The sequence below is a fragment of the Suncus etruscus genome, chromosome 1 (assembly GCF_024139225.1).
Source record: "Suncus etruscus isolate mSunEtr1 chromosome 1, mSunEtr1.pri.cur, whole genome shotgun sequence".
Lineage (NCBI taxonomy): Eukaryota > Metazoa > Chordata > Mammalia > Eulipotyphla > Soricidae > Suncus > Suncus etruscus.
Window position 1 is genome coordinate 181,543,307 of NC_064848.1, and position 18,268 is coordinate 181,561,574.

General features: G+C 38.0%; 1 protein-coding gene across 2 annotated transcripts in view; it reads left to right on the top strand.

The window, feature by feature from the left end:
• The window catches only part of CA10 (carbonic anhydrase 10), a 550,141-nt gene extending 532,797 nt beyond the window's left edge, over window positions 1–17,344 (top strand). For both annotated transcript variants that reach the window (XM_049771020.1, XM_049771018.1), the window contains 3 exons: window positions 11,897–12,051; window positions 14,120–14,294; window positions 15,972–17,344. In XM_049771020.1, coding sequence (XP_049626977.1) covers window positions 11,897–12,051; window positions 14,120–14,294; window positions 15,972–15,994 — 353 coding nt within the window. In that variant the 3' untranslated portion in view covers window positions 15,995–17,344. The remainder of the gene's footprint in view (window positions 1–11,896; window positions 12,052–14,119; window positions 14,295–15,971) is intronic.
• Window positions 17,345–18,268: the final 924 nt, after the last annotated feature.

Genomic DNA, 18,268 nt, shown 5'->3' on the forward strand with positions numbered 1-18,268 from the left:
GAATAATATTATCTTCTAACAGTAGAATCACTGTGGTGGCTTACTTGAGAATGGATTCTAAAGGAACAAGGATAAAAGTTAGGAGATGATTGAATTATGAACGCCTGTCACTCGGGAGAGGTTTATATAGGGATTGTCATTAGAAATTATTGGCAATATTTTGTAGGCAGAGCTAAGAAATTTCTTGGTAACACATGTGTGATACACCAGAAGCAGAGGACTCAAAGAAGTTTTAGCCTAGGAAGAAGCCTTTCCCATCAACAGAAATAGGGTAAGACCATGAAGGATGGGCAGAGAATCAGAAACTAAGAACAAAATTTAAGCCTGAGATGTTTATGGAGCATCCACGAAGAGATTGTGAGTGGGCAGTTGACGTGTGAGTCTGAATTTCAGGAGTGAGAACTGAAGCTATAAATGTGGACATCACTGGGATCCAGATGGCATTTAAACCTAGATGAAATCATGGGAGTGAGCCTAAATACAGAAGAAGGATAGGACACGATCTTACTTTTGAAAGAGCAACTCAAATATCCGTGACTTCTACTGCAAATCATTTCTAAAAATAGCTTTTAACTCCCAATCCAGAGAGGCTCCTGTGTGCCTGACTCATCAGCTAGTTTAGAGGAACAAGGAAACAGGTGTTAACATGAAGTGCAGGGCAAGATCACAACAGAGTGATAGGTGGTAGGATGGACATTGTCCATTTGTTTGGTTTGAACGTAGATTGGATAGCAAGGTGGGGTGGGATTATGTAAAATTACTCTGTAGCTGTTAAGAAACTAATGTTAGCCAATCTCTAAAAGGAAGGAGAATCCTTTCATGCAAATTTGGGGATCTAGGTACATGCTGGTGAAGGCTGCCATTATAATGGGAAATTATATGTATTCTTGTGCAGAAAATGGAGCAAGTAGATTTGGTTTCCTAGTATTACCATTTTTTTCTGCATGACTTTTAACATATTTGAGATTATTTTCCTCATTGGTAAATGTGGCTATTGATACAGATATCGGGAATATATAATGTAAGATTAAACAATGGAATAAGTCAATTGCCTGAACAATGACTGAAATAAATTAAGTGAATAGTAATATCCCTAAATTGTCCTAATATATGTAGCAGTCAAACCCAAAATCCTGAAGAATGATAGGCAGGTCATTAGGATGCCAAGAACAATTATTTTTAAAATAAAACAATATCAGGCACATAGACAGCAGAGTTTGATTACTTTCCCAGCTCCATACTGTAGATGGCAATGGCCTACATTTTCCCAAGAAGCTTAGCTTTTATATTTCTGAGCAAATCTTATAAAACTCTCTCACTAACCCAGACTGGCAATGGAAAAGACCACCTGAATTAATTTCAGGCTGAATTTAGAAATTCTTCTAAAGAAAATCCATTTTATTAAAGTTAAATTCCCCCTTCAACATATTGAGGGTCAAGATATTGAAAAATGGATTTTCTGAATGGATTTTTAAGGAGTGTTATCAATAATTTACATTAAATATTTTAATTTTTTAGTATAGCAAATTGGAATGATGCCATTATACCTCATTTTTCTCTGTTAATTAATTATCAGACACAGAGTATCCATTACATCAAAGGTAACATTCTTAGCATTTTCATATCCATCTGATTTCATCAGACTAGCATTATTTTTTTTATTACATGCTAATTTCAAATAGTGAAACCTGTGAGTGGGAGTATGCAAAGAGCCTTCTTAAATGGATAAGACAGAGTAGTCATTCCAACGTCATCTATCAATGAATTCTATTTTCCGGTGTACTAAGATAGTAAAGCATTTTAGTGGCTTCATTCCCTTTGAGTGTCCCATACTCAATTCATTTCACAAGTATACTGTTCAATGATAAATATCAGTCCAATAAGAACCAAAATATTTGTCGATTTCAAATTAAAGGTGCCATGACTATGATCTGAATAGATTTCCACCCAGCAAGACAAGGGACAGGACTGGGGTGTTTGAGGATGAAGACCTTTTTTCAATGCTATCTACTGACAAGTGATCCAAGCCCCTTGAAACATCTGTTTCAGTCTCTCCTGTTTATAAAATTTTCTTGAAGTCTTCCCCACTCCCACTCTAACTTAGCTCTAACTGAAAGATGAATGTGTAGGCAAGGAGAAAGTGACTTGTAAAACTGCCTATACTGTCTGTTCCTTGGGAAGTGTTCTGTGTGCTCGCTCCTCAGAGGAACGCCAAGTTAAGTGTGATGAAATATCACCAGGGAGTTTCAGCATATTGCTCCCAGTGTCTTTCTCTATGCTTAATTGAACTTGTACTTTCATTTCAAAGAAATGGCTTTGGAACTCTTTTCACAAAAAGGAAAATGCAGCACACCACTTCCCATGTTACAATCAAAGTACTAACTCAAGTCATCAAGAAACAAAAAAGTGGCAGCATACTTCCCGAGTCCTGTTCTTGAGGCCTTTTCTTTCATTTTTTGTTTTTATAAAACAAAACAATCATCTTACTTTATTCTTTAGTAATTGCCTTTTTTTTTTCAGTTGAATTTGCCTCAGATAAGAGTAAATATCATTACATAGGAGAAAATGGCCAAGTAGTTCCATATTGATCAGAAGCAAGTCCAGTATTGATCCTGGGACTGCCTGCCTTTTTTTCATTGACAACATTCTCTTTTTAAAATGGAACTTCATAAACAGAAAGCAGGAATGTTCAATATCATAAATGGTTCCCTAGTAAAACATCATGCACTTACTAGAACTGCTGTAGAAGCTTAGGCTAAGCAAAAGATTCCCTCACTCTCATAGGAATTTCATTAGTATTTCTTGATGAGAGAGAGAGAGAGAGAGAGAGAGAGAGGAGAGTGAGAGAAGAAAAAATGGCTTAAGAACTGGAGCACATATTTTAGATGATGAAAGCCCAGTTTTACCCTGACACCACATGGTTCCTTGAACTCCAATGAGAGTGATCCCATGAGCAGCAAGAAGTGCCAGGTATGGCAAAAAAAGAAAAAAAAATTAAAATTCAACCTGGTATTTTTATAAGATATTTTATAAGATAGAAGGTATTTTTATAAGATAAATCATAAACTCAGTCTTCTAAGTTTATACTACTTATACTATCTTCTGCTATCTGTCTTCTACAGTATTTGACAGGGAAAAAGGTACACTATATACTGTATGAATTTTTTAGACATAATGAGTATCCAGATAGACACAATCAACATCTAAGGCATGACAATACTGGCACAGCAAAACTTAACCTACTTATATAAATTTATCAAATTGTTTATAGTGAAGGACATTTGGAGGGGTGTTTCCCTGAAGATGACTTGAACAATTATCCAGAATAATTTGGTGCTCTATGAGATTATTTGTTCTTTTTTATTTATTTAAAAATGTATCACATAATTGATCATAATATATTTGTTTCCAGAATATTGAAAGCAAAGTTATTAAAAATAAATTTAAAAAAAAAATCTAAAAAATGGAAGAGAATAGAGAAAGTGAGAAAGAAAGAAAAGGGAAGAGAAAGAAAGAAAGAAAGAAAGAAAGAAAGAAAGAAAGAAAGGAAAGAAAGAAAGAAAGAAAAGAAAGAAAGAAAGAGAAAGAAAGAAAGAAAGAAGAAAGAAAAGAAAGAAAAGGAAAGAAAAGAGGAAAGAAAGAAAGAGAGAAAGAAAGAAGAGAGAGAGGAAAGAAAAGAAAGAAAGAAGAAAGAAAGAAAGAAAAGAAAGAAAGAAAGAAAGAAAGAAAGAAAGAAAGATGAAGAAGAAGAAGAAAGAAAGAAGAAAGAAAGAAGAAAAAGAAGAAAGAAAGAAAGAAAGAAGAAGAGAGAGAGAGAGAGAGAGAAAGAGAAGAGAAGAAAGAAAGAAAGAAAGAAAGAAAGAAAAAGAAAGAAAGAAAGAAAGAAGAGAAAGAAGAAAGAAAGAAAAAAGAAAGAAAAGAAAGAAAGAAAGAAAGAAAGAAAGAAAGAAAGAGAAAGAGAGAGAGAAAGAAAGAAAGAGAAAGAGAAGAGAAAGAAAGAGAAGAGAAAGAAGAGAAAGAAGAGAAAGAAAGAAAGAAGAAAGAAATAAAGAAAGAAAAAGAAAGAAAGAAAGAAAGAAAGAAAGAAAGAAAGAAAGAAAGAAAGAAAGAGAAAGAGAGAAAGAAAGAAAGAAAGAAAAAGAAAGAAAGAAAGAAGAAAGAAAGAAAGAAAAGAAAGAAAGAAAGAAGAAAGAAAGAAAGAAAGAGAAGAAAGAAAAGAAGAAAAGAAAGAGAAAAGAAAGAAAGAAAGAAAGAAAGAAAGAAAGAAAGAAGAGAAGAGAAGAGAAAGAAAGAAAGAAAGAAAGAAAAAAGAAAGAGAAGAAAGAAAGAAAAAGAAAGAAAGAAAGAAAGGAAGAAGAAAGGAAGAAAGAAAAAATAAGGAGAGAAAGAAAAAGAAAGAAAGAAAGAAAAAGAAAGAAGAGAAAGAAAGAAAAGAAACAAAAATAGAAAGAAAGAAAGAAAGAAAGAAAGAAAGAAAGAAAAAGAAAGAAAGAAAGAAAGAAAGAAAGAAAGAAAGAAAGAAAGAAAGAAAGAGAAAGAGAGAACAAAAGAGAAAACGAAGGAAGAAGGAAGGAGGAAGGAAGGAAGGAAGGAAGGAAGAAGGAAGGAAGGAAGGAAGGAAGGAAGGAAGGAGGAAGGAAGGAAGGAAGGAAGAAGAAGGAAGGAAGGAAGGAAGAAGAGCCAGGAATAAAATTTATTTTTGTTTTGTTTTGGGGCCACACCCGGCAGCGCTCAGGGATTACTTCTGGCTCTGTTGTCAGAAATCACTCCTGGCAGGCACGGGGCTACCATATGGGATGCTGAGATTCAAACCACCATTGGTCCTGGGTCATAAAATGAAGAAAAAATACCCATGGGGCCAGAGCAGTGATGCAGAGGTAGGGTGTTTGCTTTGCATGCGGCTGACCTAGAGTGGACCATGGTTCGTTCCCCTACCTCCCATATGGTCCCCAGAACCAGAAGCGGTTTCTATGTGCACAGCCAGGAGTAACCCCTGAGCATCACCGGGTGTGGCCCAAAACAAAACAAAAAATAAAAACAAAAATAGAGAGAGAGAAAAAAAGAAAAGAAAAAGTAGAATAGCCAGCACATTTGTGAAAATTATTGTACTCCCAATGAAATAATTAATACAATGGCAGAACGTTTAATCTCTTGTTAGCTTTTCCATTCTGTTAAATTGGGGTATTTCTTTAGGGATGATAACATCAAAGAAATGAAGTTGTCCAGCAATTCAAAACATTATTGCTGATACTACAACTTTTAGGGACATGTAATCAGTTGGCAGGCCTCCCAGTTTGAACATGTGACTGTGTTTTTGGGTGTGGTTACACCAGCCCTGGTGATATCAGCCAAAAATCGGCATACCTGAAGTGTTGTCAGATTGGTTTCCCCGAAGGAAATCATAGAGGGTCAGTGGTAAGGCAGGACCATTGGGGAAATGGTGATTCTGGGTGATGGAGTCAGCAGGAGGCCAGCTTTCTGCTGCATGTGCAGTATACCCATAATCTTTCATGGCTTAGTTTACATCTCATTCCAGATAAGAGTGAGTTTATGGAGGTGGCTCAGTTTGAACATGGCAACTGTGTTTGTGGGCATGGTTACAGTTGCCAGGATTTCCAGAAGAAGGAAGATGCTAAGAGATTATTTGAATTACCCATAAAGTTAATCAAACTATTAACAAACTCACACATATCGGTGGGGAATAATTTAGTCTGACTGGTCAGCCACTTAAGAGATCTCAGCATTCTTTGATACTAGCCCTGAAAGCTGCTGGTTTTGTCCACTTACTTTTTTTGGATTCCACTGCCTCTGTCTTGCTAAAGATACCAAACTATTCTCCATGGTAGAAATGGAGGTATAACAAGGCTACCTATGACTTTCAAAATGTCATCCCTAAAAGAACATTGGAACTATGAAATGCCAGTCTTTGTGACAAAGATGTAAGTCTGAATACGAATGTTCCATATAAAACGCACATCAATTTCATCACCAAAATGTGTATTTGGTATAGAAATATAAGAATACCATAGTATAGCAGTCTCACTCTGATGTCCTGGGATATGCCAAATGTTGAGGTAGAGCAATCTGTATAAGCTAACACTGTGGACTGGTCCTATAATTATTTTCCCTATCATCTGACAGATCATATTGTACTTTCCTCTCTTCCTATTAACCCAGCTCACTAGCATAGAAAGTGGCTGTGAATAAATCATTTAATCCATTCATCTAATGTTTACCTTATAAGGGGCCCTATGACAGGCCTTGGGGATTTAGAGCTAAAAGATTTAAATCCTTTCCCACCAAGATCACAGCTAAGTGGGAATATTCAAATAGGTAAGCAATTCTTGTCAAGCTCAGTAAATATGGTGAAAATAGAGCAGCAACTAGTTGAAGAGAATCTGGTGGCCTGCCCAAAAGTCATCGATAGTTATTGAAGAAAAGCTGGTCAAAAACTCTCTAGGGAGGAAGAGAGACCACAGTACTCTGAGCACTGCTGCATGGCTGATAAAACTCACCTATTCCTCAGAAAAATCTGCCAGGCAAGTGTTCATAGTACATTCAGGCTGCTTCTGAACACTGTAGAAATGGAGTTCTCCCAGATCTGGAGGCTGGAAATCTGAGTTAAAGGGGCCAATATGATTAATTTTACAATCAGATTCTGCCGAGAGCTTCCTCCAAGTTACAAAACAGTGTCATCACATGGCACCAAGAAGGGGAGAGAACTTTCTGGGAAGATCACACCCCTCTTCAGGTCTTCTGAAAGTTGCAGTCTGAGGAAATGCAAAAGGCCACAGAGAGAGGGTGCAGAATGTATGATGAGAACAAAGCAATGCATGCACCTCTGTGTGCATGGCAGGGTGTTGTTTGACAGTGGTTTTGCCTGCAGAAGACAGACAGAGGCTATGGACATAGAGGAATACCCTGGTGAGACCACCGAGGATCGGGAAGTCTGGTGTTACCCTACTTTAGGGTGTGAAGTCCTTGAACCAATTCCTTTGATCCTGCTCCCAGACCATCCTTTTTCTCAAACTGGAGGCCACCCAGAGCTGGTTTCTGAAAACCATAAATGTTCTTTTTTTTTTTATTTTTCTGAGTCCAGTCATGCCTGGAAGGCCCCTCATCCTACTGCCTCCCCCCAATCAGCTGGAGTAAAATAAAATACAATAATAGCAGCATGCCTGAGTACTCAATATGCTCTGTGTGCAAGCTTGGTTAAACAAATCACATTGACCTTTAATGAAGACGTGCTGAATGCCGCCTTCTTTCATTCAGTACGTTCATCTTTAGGCCAAACCACCATCAGAGCAAGCCTCATTAAGTGCAAATCGGATCCAACTACTCCCCTTCTTCCACCCTTCAGTGACTCTGCTTTGACCACAATATGAATCCCAAACTCCCCAGAGCACAGAGAAGGATCTTCTGTGCTGACCCTACCAGCCTCATTGCTCACAGCAGTCCTTCCCCTACCATGCGCTTATACAAGAGTGTGCCCCAGTTCTCCCCTCACTTACTGCTCTCTGGCATGATGTCTATAGTACCCTTGATAATCACCCCCACCCCCTGGCCCCCAAACCCCACCAGCCGCATACTAATTACCTGCTGTCATTCAAGATGCAGTTCAGGTCAGTTCCTCAATTAATTCTTTCCCTTGCCTCAGAACTGATGACCTCTCTTTGTACCCAGCACAGATAGATAGATAACAGTCTCTATGTATGGCACCTCACTGTATTCTCTTGATTACCTTCTGCTTGCCAACACCTAGCCCGGCACATATTAAAGACTTAAGAAATAAGAGCCCAATGGTGTGGATTCAATATAAATGTATTGATATGGGTCTAACTTCTTTTTATGCTTTATTTAAGCACCATGATTACATACATGATTGTAGTTGGTTTCAGTCATAAAAAGAACAGCCCCCTTCACTAGTGCAACCTTCCCACCACCAATGCCCCCATCTCCATACCTCCCCACCCCCTGCCTGTATTTGAGACAGGCACTTTACTTCTCTCACTCATTAATATTGTCCTGATAGTGTAGTCAACTTTCTTTTTTTTTTTTTTTTTTTTGTAGTCAACTTTCTAACTAAACTCACCACTTCATGTGGTGAGCTTCACATTGAGAGCCAGTCCTTCCAGCCTTCATCTCTGTTGTCTCTGGGCATTATTACAATAATGTTATTTGTATTCTTCAAACCCATAAATGAATGAGACTATTCTGTGACTCTCTCCCTCTTATTCACTCAGCATAATAGATTCCATGTCAGGGGTCTCAAACTCGCGGCCCGTGGGCCGTTTGTGACCCTCAGTACAACATTTTGTGGCCCTGCCCTATAGGAATTTTTTTTGTTTTGTTATGTTTTAGTTGTTTCGGTCACCCCCCCCCAATGTTCAAGGCTTACTACTGACTTTTCACTCAAAGATCACCCCGACTTTGACTCCTGCGGCCCCCAGGTAAATTGAATTTGAGACTCTTGATGTACATCCATGTATAGGAAAATTTCATGACTTCATCTCTCCTGATGGCTACATAATATTCCATTGTGTATATGTACCACAGTTTCTTTAGCCATTCATCTGTTGAAGGGCATCTTGGTTGTTTCCAGAGTCTGGCTATTGTAAATAGTGCTGCAATGAATATAGGTGTGAGGAAGGGTTTTTTTTTATTGTATTTTTATGTTCCTAGGGTATATTTCTAGGAGTGGTATAGCTGGATCATATGGGAGTTCAATTTGTAGTCTTTTGTGGAATGTCCATATTGTTTTCCATAAAGACTGGACTAGACGGCATTCCCACCAGCAATGAATGAGAGTTTCTTTCTCTCCACATTTCACCAGCACTTAATTGTTCTTGTTCTTTGTGATGTGTGCCAATCTCTATGGTATGAGATGGTACCTCATTGTTTTGTTTTGTTTTTTCTGTTTTTTGGGTCACCCCCAGCAGCGCTTAGGGGTTACTCCTGGCTCTACACTCAGAAATTGCTCCTAGCAGGCTCAGGGGACCATATGGGATGCCAGGATTTGAACCACCGACCTTCTGCATGCAAATCAAACACCTTACCTCCATGCAATCTCTCCGGCCCCTGGTACCTCATTGTTATTTTGATTTGAATCGCCCTGTTGATTAGTGATGTGGAATATTTTCCATGTGCCTTTTGGCCATTTGTATTTTTTCTTTGAGAAATTTTCTAACTCCTAAGTGTACTCTTGTGCTCAGTGTGCTTTGTCATGAGAGTCAGAGTGCCTGACTTAGGTCATTCGATTTCATCCAGCCATGTTCCATTTACTCTGTCTCTTTTGGGCTTGTCTTGAGTCTTCAGAGTTTTGGGATAGAAATGCAGATTCACTTAAATAGAAAGTTGTAAATCATTTCTCCTAAGGTTAGTCTCAAATTTTAGCTTCTATATACAGGTCCATACAGATGGTTGATTGCCCCATCAAGGGGGAGGTAGTTTTAGGCAGACCAGACAAACAGGTTTATATGATTCCAAACCACTGGCTCCATTGAGTTGTTCCTAATAAAATTGAACAAATGAAGGCGCACTGAAATTGTTTCCTTAGCCAAGATGATGTTTTTAATCAAAGAAAGGTGAGTATATCCTGGAGGAAGACATAGGAAGATTTGGAGCCATAGGAAAGTGGATTGACTGCATTAATGCCCAGAAATTGATAGGTAGGTGCAGCAGAGCTAGGCTAAACTTATTATATCACCACTGGCTTTCTTAGCGTTTATATATATTCATTCTGCCTTTTGTTATCTGTCTTTTCAACTAGAATGAGAGAATTGTGACTCTCTTATTTAGTAATCTATCTCCAGAGGCTAATCCTATGGTCACTGCAGAGATGCTTAGTGAACAGGCATTAAATGAATTATTTCCTTGTTCTGAAGGTCAGGAAGGCACTCTGTAGTCAACATGCAATTTTGTGTCTTAGGGCAAGCAGCTCTGTTTCCAATATTCAGGATCTTTTGTTTGGTAAATGTTGATATTATTGTACATCTGACCAATTTCAGTAGGTCAATATTGGGCTCCAGTTGTGTGTGAAAGTTCTTTTTTACCATTATATGTGCACAGTCTTGAAGTGCAGAGGCTATACCACCAACCAAACAGCGTTTTTGCACTGGGTGTTAAACATATGAATAAGAGAATATAGATAAAACATGATGAAAAATATACACGGACCTAGGAGGATTGGGGGATCCAGTCTCATTCCTCTGTCAGCAGACTTTGGGTCCTTGCCATATATTCTTCTGATCTCCTGGATTAGCTATAGAGACTAAACAACCCAAGGGGTGCAAGATCTCTGGAAACAGATTTATAAATATAGGGCACAGACAGCAGCCCAGGTCTGAATATGTGATGACTGAATTATCACAGAGTGAAAAAAAAAAAAGAAATTTGAATTGATCCCCAGGAAATGCCAATATTGAGGAAAGCAAGTGCAAAAATAAAGAGTCTGCAGCAGACTCCAGAAAATAGCCATGGGGGGGAAAGAAAATAAAAAATATAAATGGTCTTTAGAAACCATAAGAGAGTAAGAATATGCAAAAGCAAGAAGAAAAGTATAATAAGTAGAGGAAAATCATGAAGAGACTCACTGAAATTTATTGATATTTAAAAATCCAACACATCACAATTTTATAAGTATATATATATATACTTAATATATATATTTTATATATATATATATATATAATAGCAGCATGCCTGAGTACTCAATATGCTCTGTGTGCAAGCTTGGTTAAACAAATCACAATACAATAAAGTTTAAAAATCACAAGAAAACATGTTAATGCTGTAAGGAAAATTGTTTAAAGGTTACTATTTTTATGTTCTCCTTTTTTTATAGTCTAATTGTACTTAAATGATTTAAATAATTGTAAAGGTATATTTAATAATGAAAGAATCACGAGTGTGAACTACCCAAATAAGTCTAAGAGCAAAGATTAGTTGTATAAGCAAAACAGAGAAAGAAGATGCACAAAAATTGGATCAGTTGTTGAACTAAGCTATTGAATCTTATAATAAGATTTAGAATGATTTATTTTCCTATCAAATCATATGCACTTAGTGTTCTTTTAATTACAGTGTTAATAAATGAGAATGACAATCAGGCAATGTTTTAACACTTATTAAAGACTTTATGCATTTATTATAATTGTTGTTCTGTGGATCTAGGTCTTAGGGAGCAAAATCAAGTACTTGGCTCTTCTTGGCCTTGTGGTTGATAGTATTTCTAGTCACCATTATTCAGTATCTGTTCTGTGCATCTTGGTATCCCTGATAACCTTGTCCAAGTTACTTCTTTGCCTAGCAAAATAATAGCAAAAACTGCAGGAGCCACTTTTGGGATAGGAGCTTTAAGAATCAAAATATGACATACTTGTTTTTCCATCTACCCTTGCAACTCACAAGAGTCCAGACAGGCTGCTTGTAGGCCCTGAGTTACAGAGAACAGAGAACAGTAACATGGAGGAAGCCCTTATCCCATGTAGAATAGAGGCATATGTTAGCAATAAACACAGTGTTGTTGAAAAAAATTAATATTTGGGGTACTGGTTGTTACTGAAACTTATCCTGATGGATAAGTTCTGAAATATGAAAGGGAAGCAACAGGGGGCAGGGACCAAAATTCAACAGCTAAATTTAAAATGGTTCCTGTCAAGATAGCAGGCTGGATATGAAGTGGGTTGGGGTAGGGGCATTTATGGAGGGAATCTGGGAACCCTGGTAAAGGGAAGAAGTCACTGTTAGAGGGACTGATGTTGGAACATAATATGTCTAAAACCCAACTATGAGTAACTTTGCAAATCATGAGGCTTAAAAAAAATTTTTTTTAGTTAGCAATACCATTATTTTCACAAGAAGTCTAATTCTTCACTCTTCCTTATTTCTTTTCCAGATGATGCCTATTTACTACAGGGACTTAATATAGAGGAACTATATCCAGAGACCTCTAGTTTCATTACTTATGATGGGTCGATGACTATTCCACCTTGCTATGAGACAGCCAGTTGGATAATAATGAACAAGCCTGTCTATATAACCAGGATGCAGGTAAACTTGTCTTTTCCCTTTTTGCTGATGAGGAATATAATATACAGACTGGAAGGTTTGGGGAGTACCTTTTATAGTCTTTGCCAGACCTGTGTCAGGTACCATAAATTGGCATGTATGTATGACAGGAGAGAGTAGGGGTCAATGGCTTTGGAAACAGAAATATATGGCCTCACACTTCTGAAGGCTCTAAGTTCAAGATCACTGTATTAGCAGAAATAATTACTTCTGAGCAACCTAAAGGAGAACCTGGTTTTTTGGGTATGCCTCTCCCCAGTTTTTCAAAGTTTTCTGGTAATCTTTGGTATTTCCTGGCTTGTCAAAGCTTCACTTCATTATGCCTCCATCTTTGCCTGGTATTCTGTGTGTGTTTCTAGCCAGATCCCTACTTGCATTTTGGACACCAATTATCTTGGACTCTTACCAACATATTCAACTCAGCTAACATAGGAATATGACCCTGTTTCCAAATAATATTCCTTCTTTGGTACAGGGTTTAAGATTTAAACATATTTTGGGGGGAGAAGGGTGGTGTTGCAATTAAATTGGCACACCCATCTGAAAAGATTCAGCATAGAGTAATTTTAGAAACATCCCACCTGTCTGCATAAGACTAGCAAGCTTAGTTACCCAAGCAAGCCAGTGAAATGAATACTAGTGAGAAATATGCCCCACAAGAAAACCCTAATTACTGCCAGATATATCTCAAATCACCCTGAAAATAATAAATATGAATAAATTTCATGATTGGAGACTTCTCAGAACCTTTAAATTGATAATATACATATCAGACTCCAAGAGAAGGCAATACAATATTCAGCAATCCAGAAACATTTAAATGTAGAATTTTTATTTTGTGTGGGGCCTCCAAAGCAGCTCTCAGTGCCCAAAGGCAGATGCTGGCAATACTCAGTCCATCTGTGCAGGCCTGATGGTTAAGTGTTTAGCTCAGTCATTCAGTGCTGCTCCGGGACCTGCAAGGTCACATCTGGTTGTTCTGAGGGACCATTTGATGCCAGGGATTGAACTTGAGACCTTCATCTCTTTGAGCTATTTCTCTGGGTCCTGAAGGTGGAATTTTTAAAAAGCATCTCACAGGATTAGACATTCCTCAGAACTGGATGAGAACTAGATTATGTACATTGGCACCAATTTTTGTGTATGGCTCTTTTTGTACTATAGGCCTGACACCCTTCTTTTGTAAAATAAATACTCCTGTTTCTAATTTGACCAGCTACCCCACTCACACAGTGACACTCTGTGGTGGTGAGAGTCTATAAGCATTCATAGGACCATGTGCAATCTCTTATCTCTCTGGCAAGATGAAATAGGCTCTCAGAACTGACAAGAATGTGAACAATATGAGACTCCTAATTCTATTTTGATTGGAACCCCAATGACAAATACCTCCTTAAGTTACCTCAAACTTAGAAAAAAAACATTTGAAGGGAAAAAAATTTAGGACATCTTACGAATTTTTAAAAATGATGTCACGACTTTTATTAGTGTCATCCAGAAGCTCTCTTTTTGTTCTCCACTGCTTCCTATTGTATATTTGCTTCATGTTTCTCCTAACTAAAGCTCCTTGATTACTTTCTATTTCTGGGGTAGAACAGGTCCAACTTCTGGTCTGATGTGCACAGAACAGTAACTAGAATCCTCTAAGTTTGCTAGCTCTGATTCTTATTCCAATCATTCTGTTTTGGATAATGCCTGTGAAGGGAAATAATACCATGAGTTATTAGAGATGACTGAATCAAACTACAGTGAAAGAAGAGACTCTGGGGAATACCTCAAAGAATTTTCTCCTTTGACAGATGGTGGGTTTGAAGATGAGAGAGCAATTGTCTCATTCAGAGATGTAAATGAACTAGAAGGTTCCCTCTATGCAAAGAGGCATGGATTTCCAGAACCACTGAACCCACAAAAACAAAGGTTTCTGGGAGGTGTACTTGTATGCCCTTTCCCACATAGGCAGCACAATCTGGCTTGGACAGAATAGATGTAATCTTATTTCCTAGAGCATACAGGAAGAGGAGAGTGTCTCACAGCTTTTGTCTCTCATTAGATGCATTCCTTACGCCTACTCAGCCAGAATCAGCCATCTCAGATATTTCTGAGCATGAGTGACAACTTCAGGCCTGTCCAGCCACTCAACAACCGCTGCATCCGCACCAACATCAACTTCAGTTTACAGGGGAAGGACTGTCCAAACAACCGAGCTCAGAAGCTTCAGTATAGAGGTGGGTGCAGTGGGTCGGAGACCAATGGACCATATCAGAGCTCTGTTTTCATGACCTGTTCTAATGGTTGGCATTATCCCCCACTATAAGACTGATTATAAGACTATTGACAGTAAGACTTCCATTGTGTGTTACTTTTCTGTGATTTAACCTTCGTATCATCTATGATATCCCTATGCTATAGGGAAAGGCACAGGGAAAAGGAAAGAAATGAAATAGTCAAATGGTTCAATCCCTTTTGTTCAGGCAAGACTGCCTTTCGATCACCATTTTACAGAACTCAGAAGGGCTTATTTTTTAAGGTTTTATCTGGTAAAACAGAACAGTTTAGATCATCTGAACCTTTAGTTATACACACAATGGGCCTCTTTTCCCTGAGAGAGTGAGCAAGTATTCTGGGTTTCAAACCTTTGGCATCTATGTCCCTTGAAGTTTTACCTTTCTTCCTGTTAAAGAAAACATTTTGGATAATTACTAGTTCCAGTAGCTCTGAGGTCCATACTCAACTCTTTTCTCTTTCACACATAAAATATAAGTTGATCATTACAATAAGCCTTCTAGGACATGTTATGGAAACACCCATGCACTGGAGGCAGGATACCCAAATCCCAGCCAAGTCATTTACCACTGGGCCTGGCTTCTCTGTGGCAAACACTAGCCCATCTACTTGTGAAAAGCAATCTTGAGAGCTTGTATGAAGAAACCCTTTTCAGTAATAAGGTGCTACCTAAATAGAGAGGCTAAAGATATTACCCACCTCATTTTACCCCAATATTTACCCTGCTGCCCCTTGGTCCCCTCATCTTCCCTCCTGGTTTTTCTATACTTTCTTCTTTCTTGTTTTTCAGATACAGAGTACCAATACTATACTTTACTATAGTATACTATACCATACTATACTATACTATACTATACTATACTATACTATACTATACTATACTATACTATACTATACTATACAATTAGCACCACTAAATAATCATCCAACCCATGCATTGATTATTCTCTTCCTTTAATACCTATTTATTGTATAGCTACAATGTTCTATCTAGTCACTTAGCTATGTGATATAGACCCAGGGTGAAGAAGATAGATAAGAAATCCTCATCAATACAGAGAGTTTAGTCTATAACAGGGATTGGTAAACTTTTTATGTAAAGCAACTGCTAGTATTTCTGGATTTATGAATCATAGAGTCACTGCAGTTTAAAAGCCCAGTAAATGATTTAAAAATGAATGGGTTTGGCCCTATTTCAATAAAGTTTTATTTATAAAAATGGATAGGGGGATGGATTTAGCTGGTGAGGTGTTCATCCTGGTCTAGTATAATGCTATCCATTTGAACTTTTCATAATAATAGATATAGTCTAAAGCTGTGCTATCCAATAAAGTAGCTACAAGCCCCATGTAGCTAGTAAACCTTGAAAGTAGGCAAGTACAATGATACAATTAAATTTTAATTAATTTAAATTTGTGTTAACCTCATATAACTAGTGATAGTGGGACTGCACAATAGAATTTTGTAATTATAGGGGTATTAACATATATACACATTTATAGAACTGTCCCCTCCTCTTTAGAGAAACCTCCAAACAGGATGCAAATTCATTTGATTATATGATGTAATGTCTTATTTTGTGTTGTTTGCATTTTTTTCCTTTCTCTCTCTCTTTCCAGTAAATGAATGGCTCCTCAAGTAAGGAATTAAGCCAAGAAGAATCCCACCTCAGTGAAATGCTACAACTGTGAATTGACGTAACCTAGAATGTTCCCCTTCTTCTCTCTCCTTCCCTCCCTCAAATCTCTTTCACTCTTTGGATTGGCCCTTTCTTCATGAAAAGTCTACAAAACCATGGCAGAGGAGCACAGATCTTATAGACAGACACACATACACACATGCACAAATATACAAGCACACAGACATGCACACACATGCAAATACACATGCACACAAACAAATGCACAGAGACAAATGCACACAGCCTCCAAGATGAGCAGTCAGGTTTCAGAAACTGGCTCATTCCTCAGAGGTCTTAGAAGAAAATAACCATTTAATCTGATTACAATTTTGATACCGTTTTCATGAACTAGTAAATTTATTCAATGAGACTTTCAGCCTTTGTACATACAAAAATTCTTCCAAAAGAGAGAGGAGAAACCACTTATCCCCCTGACAGCATCAAGCGGACTTTGTTCTCTGCATCAAATAATCTCAGAGAGGGCCCTCAGGTCCTTCCAGGGTGCTGATGACCAGTGAACCAGGATAAAGTTGACCAAGGATGCTTATTTCTAGATTATGATTCTTCTGTTTACTCAACAATTTAAAAAAGAAGAAAGGACAAACATCGAAGAGAAACACATTGTATATATTTATCACCGCAAACTATCAAGAAATGGAATTATTTCCCCCCTGTCACATATCTGTAGTAGGATTTGCCAAGATCAGAATTGATCCATTTGCTGTTTCTTGTTTTTCAAAGCCAATTCATTGTGTTTGGTTATTGTTCACAGTTCAATAAATGTGTTTAACAACTTCATTTCATTTTTTTTTTCTGGCTTTGGTCCTTTCTCTTTCCTGATAGGCTCAGCCCTGGCTCCATGCACCTGCATTCTTTGATTTCACTCATCTCGTCAACTGTTTTAGATTGTTTGGTTTTTGTTTATTTTTTTTTGGTTTTGTTTTCTTTTTCTTTTTTTTTCCCAGCCAGTTTTGACTGAGTTTGTGGCAATCAGGAATGCATTTGCTAAGCAAGTATAACTTTAATTCCACTTCATGGCTCGATTATTCATATGAGGTGAGCTTCAGCCTACCATAGCAGGCGACTGATTTTCTTGCGTTTCAAAAACTGCCATACTGCCCCCACCCCTGTGATGCTCCCTTGAAGGAATGCATTTTGCCTTGTCAATTCCTGGAATAAGGGGTGTCTTTTCTCTCCGGCTGCAGCTGGATCTCACAAAGTACAAACGAATGCCTTTCTTTTCTTGTTTCTAATGGTCACTCACTGTGTTTGGTTACTGTCAAGATATCAATAAATGTGTTTAACAAGTTACCAGAATCCATGTCTGAGTTTATTGAGGAGGAGGAGGCTAAAGTCTCTGAGCCCCGCTGTGTCCACAGGCAGTTGCATTATGGCCAACAGCCTGTCTGGCCATTGCAGAGCTAGGTAATTAATACCCTGTTGAGAAAACATATAGGCTTAGCTGCTGGAAGGGAAGACTTGGATGGTTGGTCAATGACTGGACTTAAATTAGCATTTTTTTCTCTCCTTTCTGTCACAATCCCCAGAAAGCTCCTGCATGTAAAGGACTGAGAAAATGGGACCCTTCACCAGCCAGGTATATTGACAATTGAAAAAAATCCACAGTGAGCTATTTCATATTTGAAATAATGTACCATATTTTTCGCTCTATAAGAGGAACCTGACTATAAGATGCATATAATTTTTAGATACTATCCACTCCTGCACTCAGGCTTCAGCTCCAGACAGCATTTGCTCCATAAGACTCACCTGGGGGGGGGGGTCCTTATGGTAGGAAAAATATGGTACTTAGACTATATAGCTTTCTACATTAAAAAAAGTCCTATTACTTAGAAGAGGGCTTACCCATGGTAACATATAAGCCTGTTTCTGAGAGATTGGATATTTCCAGAAAACCCAATATGTTTGCAAAGGGATGGGTTGGGCAAGTGGCACTGTTTCTGTGGGTGATTTTCTGTTTTTCTCTCTGAAAGCCCCTTAAGTTTACAAGAACAGGCAGCGATACGGTGTCAGAGTTGAAGAATATTGATAGTAAAGTAGTCAGACCTGGCTTTAATCTTTCAGTTTTCTTTCTGCCACTTGCCTGCCTGCTATGCAATCCTAGGCAAGGTGTATTTGGCTGATTTGTACCCTGGTGCTGATAAGGACTGCCTCCATGAGGTGAAAGGGTCAAATGATATATACTGACTCAATACAGCTCGGACAGTGCCTGCA